The 18,375-nt window shown below is 42.8% G+C and overlaps 1 protein-coding gene across 9 annotated transcripts in view; it reads left to right on the top strand.

Annotated features, from left to right (window-relative positions):
* The window catches only part of DYNC1I1 (dynein cytoplasmic 1 intermediate chain 1), a 200,426-nt gene that overhangs the window by 169,368 nt on the left and 12,683 nt on the right, over positions 1-18,375 (top strand). For all 9 annotated transcript variants that reach the window (XM_074836069.1, XM_074836109.1, XM_074836099.1 and 6 more), the window contains 2 exons: positions 4,846-4,986; positions 11,377-11,502. In XM_074836069.1, coding sequence (XP_074692170.1) covers positions 4,846-4,986; positions 11,377-11,502 — 267 coding nt within the window. The remainder of the gene's footprint in view (positions 1-4,845; positions 4,987-11,376; positions 11,503-18,375) is intronic.

The raw sequence follows: 18,375 nt of genomic DNA on the forward strand, positions 1-18,375 counted from the left end.
AAGGAGACCATTGAAGGAGGAAAGGTCAAGACCAGAGTGTAGCTGATTTGAGGAGTATTTGCCTCAAAATTCCCAGCAGCTTTTAGTTTCTGCTTATACTGTCTGCATCTGTGGGGTTGGCCTGGCTAATTGGCAGGGTCAGAAAGGAAAAGATGAGCATGGATTCAGCAAAGTACTAAGATGTCTCTCTCAGGGTGGAGAAGACTGGGCCTAGCAGCTGGGGCCTATAAAACAGTGAAAGAGCTCAGATCCTAACCTGGGTGGAAGTCCCACAAGCTATGCCCTGTCCCGGTTTCTTTTGCATCCCTCTGGTCAGTGTGACACCATAACTTAAAGACAGCAGAGTTTTGCTTCCCTATGTGTTAACTATGCCAGCAGAGATGTGTTCCTTTGGCCCATTTTGTAGGTGTTTTGTTTTTTTAATGAATAAAGGCTATTTATATAATATTTGGTCCCACAGGGGACAAATTCATAGAATCATAGAATGGCTTAGGTTGGAAGGGACCTTAAAGATCATCTAGTTCCAGCCCCCTATTCCTTGCTTTGTTCAAGGGCCAGACACAAGAGCAGCCACTGTGCTCAGGACCCCTCTGGCTCTGCTCTTTCCAAGTGCCCCAGAGCCAGAGCTTGAGCCTAAACAAACACATCAGCTTGTTCGGAAAGTTTCTATGCCAAGGACTAATGAATCTGTCATGTTTGCTGCACACCTAGAAAAATCAAATTAGCTTGAGTCAACTTGTAATACCACACAACACTCGTGGCTGTTGTTAATACAGTGTGAGCGAGAAGTACGGGTTTGGCTTATTGTCCTTAGAATGGAAGACAATGGAGTGGAAAGAACGAAGGGGAGACAACGGAGTATGTGGTGTCACCATACATCTGTACTGCTGAAGGTACAGTCTAGGGAAGTACCTTTAGGTGGAGCTGACACCCACAGAAATTGTGCCAACGTGTAAAATACTCCTTTCATGAAACAGGCAAAGCCAATAGCTTTTTCCATGGCTTTTCAGAAGTCAGATGCTAGTTAAAACCTGTGGATATGTATACATTCCTTTATATGGATAATTAGCTACTTTATGTGTGGCGCCTCCTGGATTAAAGAAAATTCTTCTATGCAAATAAGAAGTGGAATAGACTGGTCAAATTTATATGTGGAAAAAAAACCCCTCTTTTATATAAATACATAGTATTTATTTAGGTGAGTTTCTTACTTCGTAGACAAGTGCTAATTCCTAGACAGCTCCCATGTATTTAAAATGTTCAGTCTGCATTGTTCTTTTAAGCAATGTCCGTATACAAACACTGAGGATGAACAATAGATTTTGACAACATGCTTAAATAAATGAAACAAAACCACGTGTCTTGGAATTGGCTTTTTCCACTAAATGCTGAAATCCTGTCCTATTGAAATCAATGGCAAAACTACATTGATTCAGTAGGGCCACATTTTCACCCCAAACTCTCTTTTTTAGTAATAAGTAGATTTGGCTGAAGAAATTTGGCTGAAGATTCTGCTCTAAACTATTTCTTCTGTTCTACTGAATAACAGAGTGGGTTGATATTTAAGAATGAAAGCTCATCAAGTTTAAATTTCAGTTGTTTTATAATAATAGCCATATGTTAGTTATAGATTGTGTAAGTCTGAAGTTTTGGTAATTTAAAACTGCTTTAAAGTGACCTTTACATGGTTCCACATTTCAACATTTTCTAAAAGTGGTTGGTATCGGTCCTTACTCATAAATCCTTACATTAAAAGAATCTGCAGGCCTGGGCCCTTAGTTAACAGGCTTACAGTAAGGAAGTCCTGCAAACATTTATATACATGCTTAACCTTACAAATCGAGTCTTCACAATGAAATCAGCATAACTGCTCTCAGTGGGCAAAATCAGACCAGGATGAAATGTCAGCTTTTAAGAAAGGTCACTCACTCTTACTATTGAAGATGGGATGCTGGGCAAGAGAGACCTCCAGCCTGACCTGATGCAGTTGTTACGTTCTTCTCTAGTCAAACAGAGAGCAAGACATAGTATGGAAAATAATTTTTTTTTCCACTGGAGGCTAGTCAGGCTGGAAGGGCAGAGATACTGGGGGCACTATGAAGGCTGTAGCTCAGCTCCACGACCATTGCTTGGTATAATTTCTCCCTGTTTTCCCAGCCACACTGCAGTTGATCTTGCCTCTTGGTTGGGCTACTCATGTGGCTGCAATTTCTTATTTCCTTACAGCGCTCCACTCCCTATTCATCTCCATTAATTTGTGTGTCATTCCTTACATGTCCAAGATCTTTCTCAAAAGCTGTATTAATCCTGTTGTCCAGATTCTCTTTCCATCTATTTCCAGTGTTATGGTAAAGGCAATACACACTGCATATCTGCTATGCTTTTCACCTCAAATACCAGTACTCCAAAAGTGGTTTTGTTTTGCTAACAGGGAAACTGAGGCACATCAACTAAAGCTATTAGCCAGCATGTGAACAGCAAGGTACAGACTAGAACCAAATCTCCTGACCCTTCCTTCTAATGCTTTGGTCTTTAGGCATGAATTGGAAAATAAACTGGCAGAACGAAAAAGAGCATTAAAGTGCCACATTCAAAATAAGATCAAAACAAGTTTTGATATGTCAACAAAAAGGAAATGCTGATTGAAATCTGCACTGGATTGATTGATATCTGAACAGTCCTTTTCTGTGGAATTTTCTTATTTCTCCCATGACATTAAATGTTAAAGTGCTATATGTGCAGTACATTTCCCATTAATAAGAAAAATACCAGCCACCTAGCAGTTGAACAGATTTCCTTTCCCTTTGGTACACTATTGTGTTCAATGCCCGTTTTTCCAGTATTTAGATGGTTGATGAGTTTGAACCTAAATTAGATGTTTTCAGTGAAAATACACAATACAGCAGATTATGGCCTGCTCTAAATACTGTTTCCCAGCTCACAACTGTAAGGATCCACTTTGAAATTTCCTATGAAATACCTCTGCCTCTTCAAAAGCTTAGTCTTCATTTGGCCCTCAGCCTGCAAATGCTTTAGCACAGGCATGTAAGTAATTCCATTAACACGTGTAAGTAACTCCACTGGTACTGATGATACACTAAGCAGATACATATGCGTTTGGAGAACAAGACCTTGTTTAGGTAAGAAAATATGCTTGTAATTCTTTTCCTTTTCTTTTGCAAAACTCCCAGCTTTGGAAAAGGAATAAAAATATTGTATAAATTTGAGGTAATACGCTCAAGCTCTAATTTCATGCTATTGTCACACAAAACAAAATGTTTGCTATTCTTAGGAAATGCGAAAAAAACATTAGGCCAGTTATGAAAATTTGGGACCTGATCCTGTAAATATTCAAAGTGTCTTTCAATAAGTCAAATAGAGGAAAAACTAGCCTATAGAATCAATCCCTTTGTATTTTCAGTATTTTTTTCAAAAGACAGAGTCGTGTAATTAAACCTATGAATACTTTTTGTAACACCTGTGATGAACAGCAGTATTTCAGCATTATTTACAATACAGTACCACAATGACAACACGCCGTGTGAATGCTCACAGGTACAGCGGAACAGACAGGCGTGCGCACGCACACCCGTCCACGTGCTTGCAGCCCCAACAGCCAGCGAAGCCCCACGTAGCACAGGAGGACAAAAACCCCAAACTGGCATGGACCCAGCTGTAAATAGAGATTAAACCGACTACTTTATTGCTCTAAATTGATAATATACAAAAGAAAAGCTGTGTAATAATTGCAGTTGCTCCACTTTTCGGAAAAATAATGCACAGCTACTTAATGCATTGCGGCGTTCCCGATAGTGTTTCCTTTGTAAAATGAACGGGGGTGCGTTCTAGAGGGACCTGACCGAGATATCCTATAGATACGACTTGGCCGTTTACAGAGGCACCCTATGGGAATCTTTATTTCTGGCAGAAGTCTTCGTGCGAGGTGGGCAGGGGGCTTGTCCCCGCCGTGCCCCGCTTGCCAGGGAGGCGGCAGGGCCGCCGCAGGCAGCTGGCGGGGGAGGGAGGCGAGACCCTCGGAGAAGTCCCATTGTTTAGATTTCTGTCACAAGCCATGAGAATACGTAATTTCTTTCATCTCTGGAGTTTTCATTATCATTCAAATTTCATTTTCCATTAATTGATCGGGGATTAGCGAAGCTATTATGCAAAAATTAGACACGCCAGATGCGATGAATAATTCATGACGGACAATTACACTCTATTCCTGGTGTACTTCCGAACTTCCCCCCGACTTCCCGCCCGCTGGAGATGCCCGCCTTCGCTGCCGGCCGGGCCGGGCCGGGGCCGGGCCGGGCCGGGCCGGCCGGCGGGAAACCGGGCCCTGAGGTGGCACGCGCGGCCGGGGCCGTGCGGGCTCTGGCCCCGCCCGCCGCTAGGTGGCAGGCGCCGCCCGCGGTGCGCGGAGGGGCGCGGAGGGCGCAGCGCGGCTGCCCGCCGGTCTCACGATCCTTATCGGCTGCCACCGCAAGCGCGGTCGGCTCGGGCGGGCGCGGCGGTGCGTGCGTGCGTGCGTGCCTGCCTGCCTGCCTGCCGCAACCCCCCTCCCGCCGCCGCCACCGCGGTGCCGGCCGAGAGCGGGAGAGGCCGCGGGCGCTCCCCCCGCCCAGTCACCCGCGCGTCCCACACCCCTCACGCCGGGCATCTCATTTATCCCACCGGACAGTTGTTGCCCCATTAAAGCGCAGTCCCACCCTTCGCGAGGACCTTTCATCTGGGGAAGTTTTATGACACTTTGTAAATGTGCAAAGTTTTTAATTAGACTCGCCAGACAGCCCCAGGCAGCACTAGCGCCACGAAGTCTTCATGCTTCTCTCTGCTTTACAGCACAACAAGCCGCTCTACTCCTTTGAAGACAATGCCGACTATGTCTACGATGTCATGTGGTCGCCAGTGCATCCCGCGCTCTTCGCCTGCGTGGACGGGATGGGGCGCCTGGATCTGTGGAACCTGAATAACGACACCGAGGTGAGGCGGCGCGGCGGCCCGGCGGCGGCCGGTGGCGGGAAGGCGAGGGCGGGCGGGCGGGCGGCGGGGCGCCGGGCGAGACCTTAACCCTGTGAGGGCCGGCAGCGCGGCGCTGCCCAGCACCCCCTCGCCCCCCCGCCCCCGCCGGGGGTCCGCAGGGGCGCCGGGCTCCCTCAGGGCACGGGGAACCCGCCCTCGGCCGCCGCCCGCGCCCCGGGGCGCGGCGGGGAGGGCAGGTCCCGCTGCCGGGGAGGGCAGGTCCCGCTGCCGGGGAGGGCAGGTCCCGCTGCCGGGGAGGGCAGGTCCCGCTGCCGGGGGCGCCTGACCGCCCCCCACCCCCGCCCGCCCTCCTGCCTTCCCGCCTCCCTCCCTCCCTCCCTCCTTCCCCCGCGGCGGAGCTGCTGCTCTCGGGTACCTGTCAGGGGTGGGGAGGGCCGGCTCCGGCACCCCCGGCAGAAAGCCAACACAAATAAATAGCCGCGGTGCCGACTCGGGAAAGCGTCTCCCTCCCCTCTCTGTTATTTGAAGGTGCTCTTCTAAACCGCGCCCGTTTTGTAGTTCTTTTATCCCCCCCCACCCCCCAATCCGTTTCTGTCACACCGCACACACGTTTCCGATGCCTCCCCCAACCCAGGTGGTCGCACCTCGGCAGCCCAGCCACAACCACCGCAGGCCTGCCAGCCCTCCGCCTGCGGCGAGGGCCGAGGCGCCGGGCAGCCCTTCGCCGGCCTCCCGCCCTCGGGAGCTGCTTCGTGTTTGGGAGGGACACGTTCACTTAGTTCCCTTCGTATTTATTCCCTCTGCTCCAGATCCTCTGGAGATTGTAACTTGCAAGCCCGGTACCAGTGCCTCCAGCGCGTCAGAAACCCCGCGTGCCCTGCGTCTTCCCTTGCCTCCCGCCTTTCGGAGTGGCTAGCTGCTCCGCTTGAGTTTTTTTTAAGCACAGGCATCTTTCGCACATCTTAATTGTGATTTTTATACCCTCACCTTTTTTCTCTTTAAAATTTGATGTGAAACTTAAAGGCATAAATGCAAATGAAAAATAACAAGTTTTCTTTCCATCGCTATTACCTAAGTAGCCGGGACTGTAGGGGTGGAAATGTCACACCTTTGAATTTCACTGATAAGAAAGGATTAATCAGAGCTTTTTGCAAAGATTGAGAATGATAAATACTGTATTTTTTTTAAAAGTCATATTGTAAACGTGCAGAACACCCCCTTTTCCTCCTATTATTTCAGATTTTAAAAAATGCTGCAAACTTATATTGATACAATTTTTTTCTGGATTTTCCCCAAAAATGGTTTTGAGAAAACCTGTCATATTGCTTGAGGTCAGTCTTAGATGGCCAGCCATCAGTATTCAGCACGAGAATTGAAATATTTTTCCACAGCTGAAGTCTTGTGTATTTTTACTTAGTGCCATGTAAAATTAAGAACATACAGACTGTAAAAAAAAAATATTAACTGGCAGTTTCTTTTTATTCCCAAAAAAGACAAGACCAAAGGGCAAGGGCAGTATTTCCCCCCATACACCCTGTCTTTTACCTTTTTTTTTTAACATTAGTTTGATCATTAATACACCTTTCACATAAACATGCTGTACATTTCAGACAGAGTAAAATACGGGCACAGTTTATGGCTTCTAGTGAGTGGTGCTTGCCATAAATAAGCATGGACAGGTAAGAGGAACCAGCACTGGGCACTGCATTGTCAGGGGGAGCAGTGAGGCCTTTTGAAGTGCTCTGAGCAGGAAGCGGCGCAGCCTTTTTAATTAGAGCACATACAGCTGGAGGATATACAGGAGGAGTCTCCTCAGAATTTATTTTGGGAAGGGAGGGACATATCCTTCAGGTGTTCTCATTAATGCAGGCTTAAACACAGAGCATAAACCCCAGCATTTTAAGAAGAGAAAAAAAAAAAACCCTTTCCCCCCAAATACCAGGGCTGAAATCCTGCTCTGCTTGAAATCAACTGATGTTTTGCCATTTCACTCAATGAGACCAAATTTCTTTCCAAAAAATTAGTATGGACCGCTTGATCCCATTCCCATCAATAATAAGGCTGTACATAGAAAACTGCTGATACATTTTCAGTGTGTTTACATATAAATATATAGGAACATCAGGAAAAAAAAAAAATCAAGCTTGATCCTGCTTTTCTTCTGCATTCAAGGCCTCCCCTGATTTCACAACTGATTTCCTTTCTGAGAGGTCAAAATCAGCTCTCATGTAAGGATCAGACTGGAACTATTTCTGTGGTATCTGAGCTTTGTATTTTTATAAGAATCAAATTTGGGTCTCTGGAGGCAGAAACACCATTTGGTTTCGTTACTGAGCAATGATGAAACAATTTAAAATCCGTATAAATGATAAACCACCAGATTCTGAATAGGTGTGAGATTTTGTTATATGGGAGAAGCAGCAAAAGTACCACTGAAAGAGGGAACTGTAAGCAGCTCTTCTAAACTTCGTAACTGAAAGTGATCGCTGTTTGCTTTTATCCTCTATGGGGTAGGTCATAATTAGTTTATAATTTTCAAGACTTCTGTAATTGATTGTGCCGTTTAAGTTTGCACTGCTGTTTGCTAAGAAAAGTCTTGTCAGCACTTCTGTCTTTGTAATAAGAAATCTTGAAACACCTATTTTTTAGATGTCAGATATGTGATGTCAAAGTATTTGTGAAGACAGTAGAAAATGACAGGTATATCAATGTGTTTTTAACTGCTAGCTATTGATAAAAATCTCTGTGTAAGAATTAGATATGATTGTTTTTAATGAGACCTGGTTTTGTTTAATTTGGGAAATAAGCCACATTATTATTTAGGTATTATTTTGTAAACCAATTAAGAAAATACCTTGGTTTAGTTACACTATGCTACCTTCAAATTTTTGAACTGCAACAGTTTCCACTAGTGTTACTCCCCATATTTATTAAAAACATTTCTCCTGAGAGCTAGATGCTTTCTGATCAAAATAACAAAAATCATTTGACTGTCCCACAGATTTAATCTATCTAATTATTCTCACAATCTCATTGTAAATTAACAAGGGTATTTGTGTGCTTCATGTTGATCTGTGGATACCAGAAATTGTTTTTGTACGAGCAAGGAAAGTCATCATGTTTTATTTTATATTTGATAAATGAATATAAAAAACCTTAATAAGCAAAACATCCTTACCCACTCCTTCATTTTTTTGCAAAATGAGTATTATTTTTATGGATCAGTATAGTGAGGTTTGCAGATAGTTTCAGTATACCAAATGCCAATTTCTTACCTATGTGTCTGTAACATTTCTTTTTTGATCAAGATTGGAGAAGGTCTCTAGGTTATTGATGAGTCTTGCTTGGCTATGAACTGGTACTAAACTGACGTAACAAAATTGCTTATTTCTGCTGTTATATCCCATTCAAATGTTTGTTGGGTCTTTTTGCATGCCATACCTTAGCTTTGAAAGTGTGAAGATGGTGTCTGTTTCTAGAAAGAGATAACAGACATATTTGCAAGCAAATTTTGACACTACGTAAGCTATAAAAGTAAAAAAAAATAAAAGGTATATTCTTATCATGCAGGTTTTTCTGACTGCATCTTTCTTCATCTGTCACCTGTTAAAATCTCATTTCGAAATTGTTAAAAATCTGACAAGGACCAACTTTGGAGAATTTACAAAGTATTTCAAATGTGATTTTAAAAACATAATGCTGCCATTATAAAATAAACTCTTATCTTTGAAATCTAAAATAGGCATGTGTAATTTAACCTATCACTACTGAGAGCAGACAAATCTATTTTAAGATACTACGGTTTGACTATATTTCTCCCCCTATAACTGGAGAAAAGCTTTCTCTTTAGATTTTTAGAGACTGTTTCATTATTGCTTTTTATTTTGTTAGATAGCTTTGTGGAGTAGTAACAGGATTTTACAAAACTGTCGGGTTTTGAAAAAAAGCATGGGTTGTGTCTTGTGTCTGCAGTGTGCATGCTGCTTATTTTTATGTGGAACACTGAAAGAATGCTGTACTAACAAAAAAACCCCAGCTCTAGAGTTATGTATTTCAGCCTTCTGAAAGATTTTGTGAAAATTCAGTGCCTTAAATACACACTGTGTATATTTGTATATGAAACAAATATCTTTGATCTCCAGTTTTCTGAGAAACATAGCTGGTTAGTGGATTAGTCCTCTAAAATGTGGCATTTAGTTGTTGTTTGAAGAAACCCATTTCCAAATGTTATGAAATTATTTTTCACTGGAATTAAAATAGCTTTTTTTTCTTTTTTTTTTTTTTTAAAGAAATCGGTGATCGCAGGAGTAAAACTTGCTCCTTCTCTACTGTGATTTTATCATGGATCAATGACCCCATGTCAGGTTTAGGCCACTGACTCTTGCCCGCAAAGCAGTAATAGACTTGGGAGGAGGAGTTAAGAGTGTGCCAACTTTTTTGGGCAATACTGCCTTGGACAGGACCTGGATCTTGCACAATGGGGAGATGAGTCCAGTAGCTTATTTGCATTTGAATGGCTTCTTAAAGTGGGGGAAGGATGGTATCTGCTTTCTGATTGCTATCCAATTATTTATCCTATTATTTCTACATCGTTCTGCAAACAAAATCCTGTTGTATTTCACATGTGGGGCTCAGGACGCTACGGTGAAGCCCTTTGCGGAGATGACGCTTTAGCGTGGCAGGCTTGTTGTGCTCCAGGTGCCAGTTTGGTTTTGCAGCCTTGTGTCAGGGTCAGTGAGGAGGAGGAGGAGCAGGGAGTCTCCAGGGGGAGAGGGGCAAGGCAGGCAGCCCTGCTTCCCAGTCCTTGTCCTGCTGCTGGCGTGGCTGCACATGCGCTGCGGCTGTAACGAGAGTCTCAGGAAGTCTGCAAAGGTTCAGCTTCCTACCACCACTCATCTTCTGTGACACAATGAAGGCGTTAGAGCTGAGGAGGAGATTGACATGGGAACTATATCATGTTTGTTTTAAAATAATTTTTCTCCTGGATCAACTACAATATAAAACTACAGCCAGAGAACCGAGATGAAGTCAGCAAAACACTGGTTTTGTTAATCTTGCCAGTTTGTCAATGTTCAGACTAGGCTTTAATACCACCTTCAAGCTGCTTTCTTCCTGTTTCTGCTGCATTGTGCTGACAATGAGGACAGAAGGAGTACCTGTCACTCCTCCAGAGGTAGCCCGGACTCTGATTCCTGCCCAACTATGTTTTCTTGCCTGGACTGCTCTCCCATTCTGTGTCCATTTATAGATCCCGCAACACCCCCTTGTCCCCATCTCACCGTGTGACCGTGACTTGTTCCCACAGATGGATCTAGTGGAGGAGCTGCTTTTGCAGCTGTCCTGTTCCATTTGCCCTGACCTAAAAAGCATTGAAGCTAAAAAGCCTTGTTTGGAAGACCGTCATGCCAAGCTGCAGGCTCCTTGCTCAGGCAGGTTCTCCTATTAAAGGCAGCTGGGTGGAGCATTAGCAGGGTTGCAGGTTACTGTCATTTGTCTTGTGAGGTGACCTACATCAACTGCATGATCTACCTATCTGGGGCAAACACCCACACAGTTCCTTCCTCCTGCAGCATCTTTTGATGCCCTCATTCCAGCATAGATTACAAATACTTCTCCTAAGATCGTGTTCATTGCTTTATTCATCCCACGCAGTAACCAGAATCTTTATGTAGTTTTGTGGATCACCTGTTAAATTGGTTGACTTGGGGTGGGGAGAGGGATTGGAAATTAGACAGCATCCAGGTGTATTTAAAGCAGAAGCCGTCTCCTGGGGATGTAGAAGAGAATTGTGGGAATATATTGTAGGAGTTTGTAAATGTCAGCTCAGCTGTTCTCACTTCTGATGTGCCCTCGCTCTGAAGTGATTAGCTCAGGACTTTTCTGACGTAATACTTAAGTTTTGACCTCTGTATCTAGCCGCAGAGGTGTGTATGGACTTAAAGGATATGTCAGCGTGAATATTGGGATGTATCTGCCGACTGTCAGGTTATCTGGGCCCGAGTCAGAGGCCAGAAGCCAGGACAGGACTGAAGCCAAGTCCTACCCTCATTTGGTTCTTGGTCATAAGTCAGGGACTTTTGAGAAAGAAGCAGATGTGATTTCACATGTCTCCAAGGTTAAGGGGAAAAAACACTTTTATTTACTGCCCTTTACTGTAGAAAAGTCTTCCTTGCTCGTTCCAAGCAATCTCTTGCTCTTTCCTCTTTTTAGCACATGTGATTGAGGAAACAATGAACCCTTTTTTTTCTCCCCCTGACAAGGATTGTATGTTACTTCCAGCAACGTCAAGGGACTTGTGACTCATCCAGCTAAGCAGGACATCCAAAACTGACCCCCAGGTTTGCAGGCAATGTGATTTTATTGTCCTTTCTGTTGCTATTGTTTCAACAGGTTCCCACAGCCAGTGTCACTATAGAAGGAGCTTCTGCCCTCAACCGTGTCCGCTGGGCCCAGGCTGGGAAGGAGGTAGCAGTTGGTGATTCAGAAGGCCGCATATGGATCTATGACGTTGGAGAGGTATTATTATTGTTTCAGGGGTTTTTTAAAGCTCAGCTCCTGGAGAACGCCACATCCAAGTTTGATAAAAGCTCGCGTATCATAACACATGAGTAGGGCACCTCCAAAGAATAAGCCAGATTTCTTCAGTGGAGTCCCCATTGATTTTGGGTTGCCAACAGTGTGTTAGTCATAAAGCTACCTTGCAAGAGAGTTAACTAGGTAAAGTCTCATGAGAGAAGTCTCTCTTGAAAGTTTTCATAAAAGTTTTATAAAACTTCTTTTCAATGTTTCTATGGGTACAGTTGGCAAACGTTACAAAGGAACAAAAAGAGGAAAATAGAGGTGCAAAAAGCAGCTGTGTTGTTCTGAAGTTGATCCTGAAGGGTTCACCTTTTATACTCCAGTATCTCTTATTACATTACTGGCTTGATGCTGTAGATTTTTCTCAGCTGACATGTACAGAATACATCTGCTTTTTTAATAGTGAATAATGCTGAATATGTCTGAATATGTGCAAGAGTACTAACAGGAGGAAATGAGAGGTGTCATTGTGGAGGATGGTAGGTGCATGCGTGATAAAGAGTAGGTAGGTGCTGAGAAATAGCAGGATGCGTGTTCTGTGTCTAAGGCTGCTCTCAATTCACCCTGCCACATCTCATAAAAACCATCTAAACTGCAGTGTATTTGGCACTGATGGAATCTACCTCTTTATTGATGCATACGGTATAAAGTGTTCTGTCGGTGTTACAATCCCTTGGAACAGTTAAGGGTGAATCTGAGCAATCAGCTTTTATGTAGAGAATTTGTTTTCCATCATTATCTGTGATAGAATACTGAGATATCCATCTCTACACAGTAGGGAAACATAGAATACATACAGAATTATCTGTAACTCTCATAAAGTGATTTTGTGGCCCATAGCAAAATTGCTTGTGCATGACTCATATTTTTGGATTGCATTCACTTGTGCAGGAGTTGCCTTTCCTCACAAATGTTTGCTGAAACTTCTGGCCGTATTGTTAGCATAATTTCTAAATTGTCTAAGGTTACTGTGTTCAGATTTCCACTGTGACACTGGCAGGTCAGGCTGTTTTTATTTATTTTTCTTTTTTGCATGACTGTTCTGAAGAGGTGGTTTTTCTGTCTTCCAAGTGATACGACAGGCTATGGAAATGTCTTTGATGACAGCGCAGTCTGATCTTGTCTGGGAGTCTAGACGGGCTGTAGAAATGTCTCTTTTTGCATATCATACACCAAATCATTCATAGGATTGTTTATCCCTGCAAGCTTACCCAGGAGAAAATAGATTTAGTGTTCTATGCAGAAGAAGTAATATTTAAGGTTTTGGCCTTTCCTCTGTATAATCAGACTTCAACTTGTAAAATGAGTCACAGTGATACACTCAGATCAAAAAGAAAGACAGGCTTCCATTACTTGAAAAGGAAAAAGGAAGGAGTCATTCAACAGTATTTATTTGTGTGAGTCCAGATCAGCGTTACATAAAGTGTTCTGCTTTACGGATGTTGCATGGCCGTGCCCATGCAGAGCCCCAGCATCTCCAGCTCAGCTCCATATACACTTACGCAGACAGATGGATGCCCATGCACGTGGCTGCTGACAGGTCGTGGGCCATTGCCACCCCTTCTCCTCCTCCATAACGAATGAAGGAGCTCATTAATTTGTTGCCCGGTTCATTTTGGCAGTATCAGTCTCTGCAGCAATTCCTGTACCAAATTTAGGAGAGGTGGGCTGGACTGCAACAGCTTTAGATACTACCAGGACTGCTGTGTTGTTAGTGGCTTTTTCTGGTTTAAAAAAAAGAAGGGTGCTCATATATTCTCCAGCACAACTCTTCTCACTAGAAAGCCTCAAGTGAGATGCAGAAAGACTTTGCAGCTCAAGAGCCTGGAACCGAGGGCTTGTACAGTGAGTAACAGCCTCTTCAGTCATTAACCCTCTGTGCCAGTCCATAAAGAGCTCTCAGATGAGTTATTCTGTGCTTAGTTGTCCTCAGGCATGACACACAGGGGATTTACAGCATACACATGCACTTTTGGAAGTGTCTGGCAAAAATATGGCAGCCTTTAAGGCACTCTCTTTACTTCAGTGTACAGACACCAGCCGTTCCTTGGCTCAGCTGGGGTCCTCCTTTGACTGTCCTTTTTGACGGGGTTGGATTGTGGGATATGATGGGGCTGGTCTGACAGTTTCAAAGGGACAGTCCATTTCCCCCTGCCAGCCAGCCATCCCCACCCATATCCCTCGCTGCCCAGTTTCTGTGCCAGTAGCAGTGCTTGTCACCACCCACGTTGATCAGCAGAGAAGTATTGATCTATTGTTTTGTTTTGTTTTCCTTGGGATATTTTTCTCCATGAACTGACACAGTGTGAGAGTAGGTGAGTGAGCCTGTGGCTGGGTGCAAGGAACAGGGAGCGGGCAGCACCTAGCTTTCCTATTTGATGCAGCAGCATTGCAAAGCCTGCCACGAAGCTGTGACAGTTGGCCTTTCAGCAATAGCACTCTACCCGTCTCCTACAGCATGAACTTTTGAAAAGTCCTTGTCACTGGAAGAACTCATCCCTGTCTGACTGATAATTCAGTAACATCCACTTATTTGAAGGTGCTCTCTGATTTGGGAAGATGGATGTGATTACTCACATTAGAAAGTCAGCAGGCCACTTTACAAAGACCCTAAATACACTCACCAAAAACATTAATGCTGCACTTATACTGCACCCTTTTTAAAACCTTTCTCATGATTCTTCCAAATATCACATTAGATCAGCTGTAAATTCGTAAAATGTTGGTTCCGTCAGAAAAAATTGTGATTATATTTGTACTATAATAAAGCACAGTGTCTTTGAATTTCACATTACTATATAACCAATTTTTCTTACCTGTTTGAACAGACAGAATTGACTCTCTGAATTTTGATCAGAGCAGAAAACATCAGGATATCAAATTATTAAAGAAGAAATTTAAGTGACAGGAATCTTTACTTTGGTAGATTCATCGCAGTTTTAAGGAACTATTCTAGAGAACATTAAAGTTTACTGCTGCTGATAACCCGTATGGTGTAAGGAGAAAACATTATATGGCCAAAGTGGAAACCTAAGACACGAGGCCTAACCTTGCATCCTTTGTGAAGGCAAGGAGTGTGAGATCAGGGCTGTTTTGCTTCTGTAAGAATTTAGGATTTGGCCCTTTTTGATATGTTATCCAGTTATAGTGTTTATGACTCAAAAAATGTCAGAAACATGGAGAACGTGTCAGGGTCCATGACCAGGGAGTTAAAACTAATGCTGACATTTTCAGTTAAGTTATATAATGTTATCTCCTTAGAGTATGTACTTTTAGTTGTTTGATTTTGGCATCGTGTCTGAAAATAACTGAACACATTTATTTTCACAGTGAGGGGTCTATTTTCTCCTCAATGCGTGTGCTTTATGCCCATTAGCATTAATGGGAGATATACACACACTTCCAGGGGAGAGGAGACTTAAATAGTCCATACAGATGTGCTCTTGTGGATCAGTAACCACTGATTTAAAGAATGTGAATTATAAAATGAAATAAAAACCCAAACAAACACACAAAAATCTGATTGTTTCAGTGTGGTGGGATCTTAAACCTAGATAACTTAACCAGAGAATATAACCAGAGAATATAACTATATAACTATAAATACACTTTACTCTCTGTAAGATTTAAATATTCAGACCTTTGCTGGTCTAGTAGTTGAGATATCATTACTGTGATGGTATGTGTAACATATTTTAACTTCTGTGGTCGTATGGCTTGTTTACTGGCCGGCAAGTTTTCGTATGTTAGAAGTTGATTTTAACAGAACATGGACCACTGACTACAGATTTATTCACATGTCCAGATGATTGATAGTTAGCCCTAACTGCATGTCTCTTTTGTAGATATATTTTCTAGAAAGCTTGCTCCCATTGTGCATGCTTCAGTGATGTTACACAGTTGCCGCTGTCATAAATATTCTCTAACAACCACGTTTGTTGCTTACCTGGCTTATTGAGAATGCTCTTTGCACCTTTGGTTGTGAAAGAAGCAGCTTCTCATCCACCTTCCATTATTTCTTTTTTTTTTTTCTCCATTAATCTCTTCCAGGTCATATTCTGCTTGCACTGTACATAAATAGATAGAAACTGTAAATCAATGATTTATTATTTGATTGTAATAAAATATAAAGTAAGTTTGCAGCACAGGATTGGAGAGCTTGAAACTGTAATCACAAGGAGCTTATTACTGTACATTATTTTGTTAAAGTAGTTACAGGACAAACTATTGCATCTGTTTGGCAGTCTTTTAGACAGTTGATTCTATTCATGCTTTTAAGGGGTGACTAGTATGACAGGTGGAACTGGAGAAAAGTAAGAAAAGGTCTTTCCCTAGACCATCCAGGAAAGCTGGCTGTGCCAAAGGAAGCAGCTACTTGGGATTCTTTACACAGTTACTACCCATGTCCTCATTTCCTTGCAGTGAAATCAGAATCACATTGATGTTTATGTGACTTTGTTAGGTTTCAGAGTTAATCTCTCCTTAAGCCCTTTTAGGGTTGCTGCGTTATGTTGTTCATGTACTTCCCCATTTGCTCCTTGATGGGTGTTAATCTCGTATCTCATTTTCAAGTACGTGACTGATGAGGGAGAAGCTGGCAACTGCCTGAAATATGTGGATGAAGTGGTACAGTAAGGAATATCCCACTGGTGCCTATAAAATCATTTCCTTTGATTTCAGCAGTCTGTAACAGCTGGTCAGAGATTCTTAGAGAGAAATGCGTATTTGTGACCAACTCTCACATTTCAGCATGGCTACTGAGTCACTTCTTTTTCTGGGCAGAGTGGGGAAGGGTTGGTACTTTGTATTCCTATCTTGAGATCCCTGTGGTTCACTGTAGATTTCATATGGAAAACAACATTTCTTTCAGGTAGTTAAAAACTGCTGTAGCCCAGAGAGAGAAATATGAAACTAGGTTTTGTGTCATGTAGTTATCCAGGTAGATTTTCCAGTAGGCTTACTTTTGCTGTCATAAAGCTCCTGTAGAGCATATATTGAGTTAGGAAATGGTTTTGCCACAAAAGCAGAGTTGAGACTCACCATAAAATATTTTATTTTAAAAATCTGTGTTGAGTTACAAGTATTCTTGGAACACAGATAAATGGCTCGCACACATATCATGAAGGCAAATTTGAGCAATAATAAGGGGTTGTGCTTACAACCAAGTTTTATTCAGAAGCATTCAGAGATCAGGTAAGATACAGTAGTTACAACAACGCACACAATCCAGGCATGAAGGGTAATTAAATGGATTGTGAAGCTGTGCCTGAATTTCACCATTGATATTTTTGCTAGGGCGGTTGGAACACTGGCCTCGGAGAATTTTGAAAACATGTTTTAACAAAGCAGAATCTCTTAAGAGTTGTTGGAAAATGTAGAGAGGTAAGGTTCTGATTTGCTTCCACTCCGCCCCCAGTTTTATAATGTTCAGTCTTGAGAGACTTTTAAAACTGGAAGCTCTGAGAGATGCCCAAAAAAAAAAAAAAAAAAAAAAAAAAAAGAGAGAAAGACAGCATACTAGGAACTCCAGCTTTTTACTTGAATAATATCTGAAATACTGAACAGAACAAGCTCTTCGTCCCTCATCATTTGAATTTTGACGACATAGCCAGTATTCACAAAGGGATTTTTGAAGTAGGTTAAATAAGAACTCCCTAATGAAAAAAATGCACTAGTTTGAAATCAGTCAATTTAATTACTGTGTTTTATGAAGGCCATTACCCATTGCTGATTACTAGGGTGATAAAATCTTTAAGCTTTGGTAGCCTCCATAGGGGGTGAGCCGATCTAAGTAGAGCAAAGTCCAGTCATTATCACCCTAAATACTTGTGTTTCTCATTACAATATTCATTACTTTAGGTTACTGTGAATGCTTTGAGGTCTTTATGTAAGCGCTGGTTTATTCTCCTGTAGAAAAACAATGTTGTTATGTTGATAAGTTAAAACCAAGCATTTATATACTTTCATAGTTTAAAACAAGGCTTGGCTACATCCATACATAGAAATGCATATATTTATGCCTGTGAGTGCCCCTATACACTCCTAGTCACGGCTCTGTGCTTGTTGGTACAGTCGTGCTAGTCTGATAAGAAATGGAAAAGGATATGAGTTACCCTTGTTCTTTCAGTAAGTTTTGGTACTTAAATAAGCTGGAATGGAGGCTTACGTTCCTAATAACAATCTTTATTAGGGAAGTACTTTTCAAAAGGGAAAACTGAGCCATGATCCAACTTACCTGACTTACCCAAGGCTGGTTGCTGAGGGTTGGAGCTGTTTATCTCCAGTGCCAGGCTAGGGCCTTGCACTTCCCTTTCCCTGCCACCTCTTGCACATCATGCAGCATCGCTGCCTCTCCGCCCTTCTCAGTCACCTTCGCTGTGGCCCTCTGACTTACAGAGCAGCTTCGTAAAACTGATGTTATTTAAAAGATGACCGCAAAATCATTTCACCTCTTGTTTACAAATGTGTGTTTTTCAAAAGAGCGCTTGAAACATAGGGAGGGATGTGAATCTGGGCTACTGGGAGAGGAGAGCAGCCTGTAGAAAGAGGCTGAAGAACTCGGTGTGACTAGCCAAGGAAGCCTGAGCCTGGTGGCAATATAGGTGATTCAGGTACTTACAGAGGTAGGAGTGCTTGGTGCCAGAGAGGGAGGACTAGTGAAGCTGAGGACACACTCCCACCAGCGCATGTGGCTGCAAGCTGGCCATGTATTCAAGTCACAAATTAGAAGAATGTTTTTGACTGTCAGAAGGCTGAAGTTCCAGAGCGGGTAGGGATAGTGGGACAAACAGCCTCTCAAAGTGGAACCAG

Source organism: Strix aluco, chromosome 1 (genome assembly GCF_031877795.1).
Source record: "Strix aluco isolate bStrAlu1 chromosome 1, bStrAlu1.hap1, whole genome shotgun sequence".
NCBI classification, from domain to species: Eukaryota; Metazoa; Chordata; class Aves; order Strigiformes; family Strigidae; genus Strix; species Strix aluco.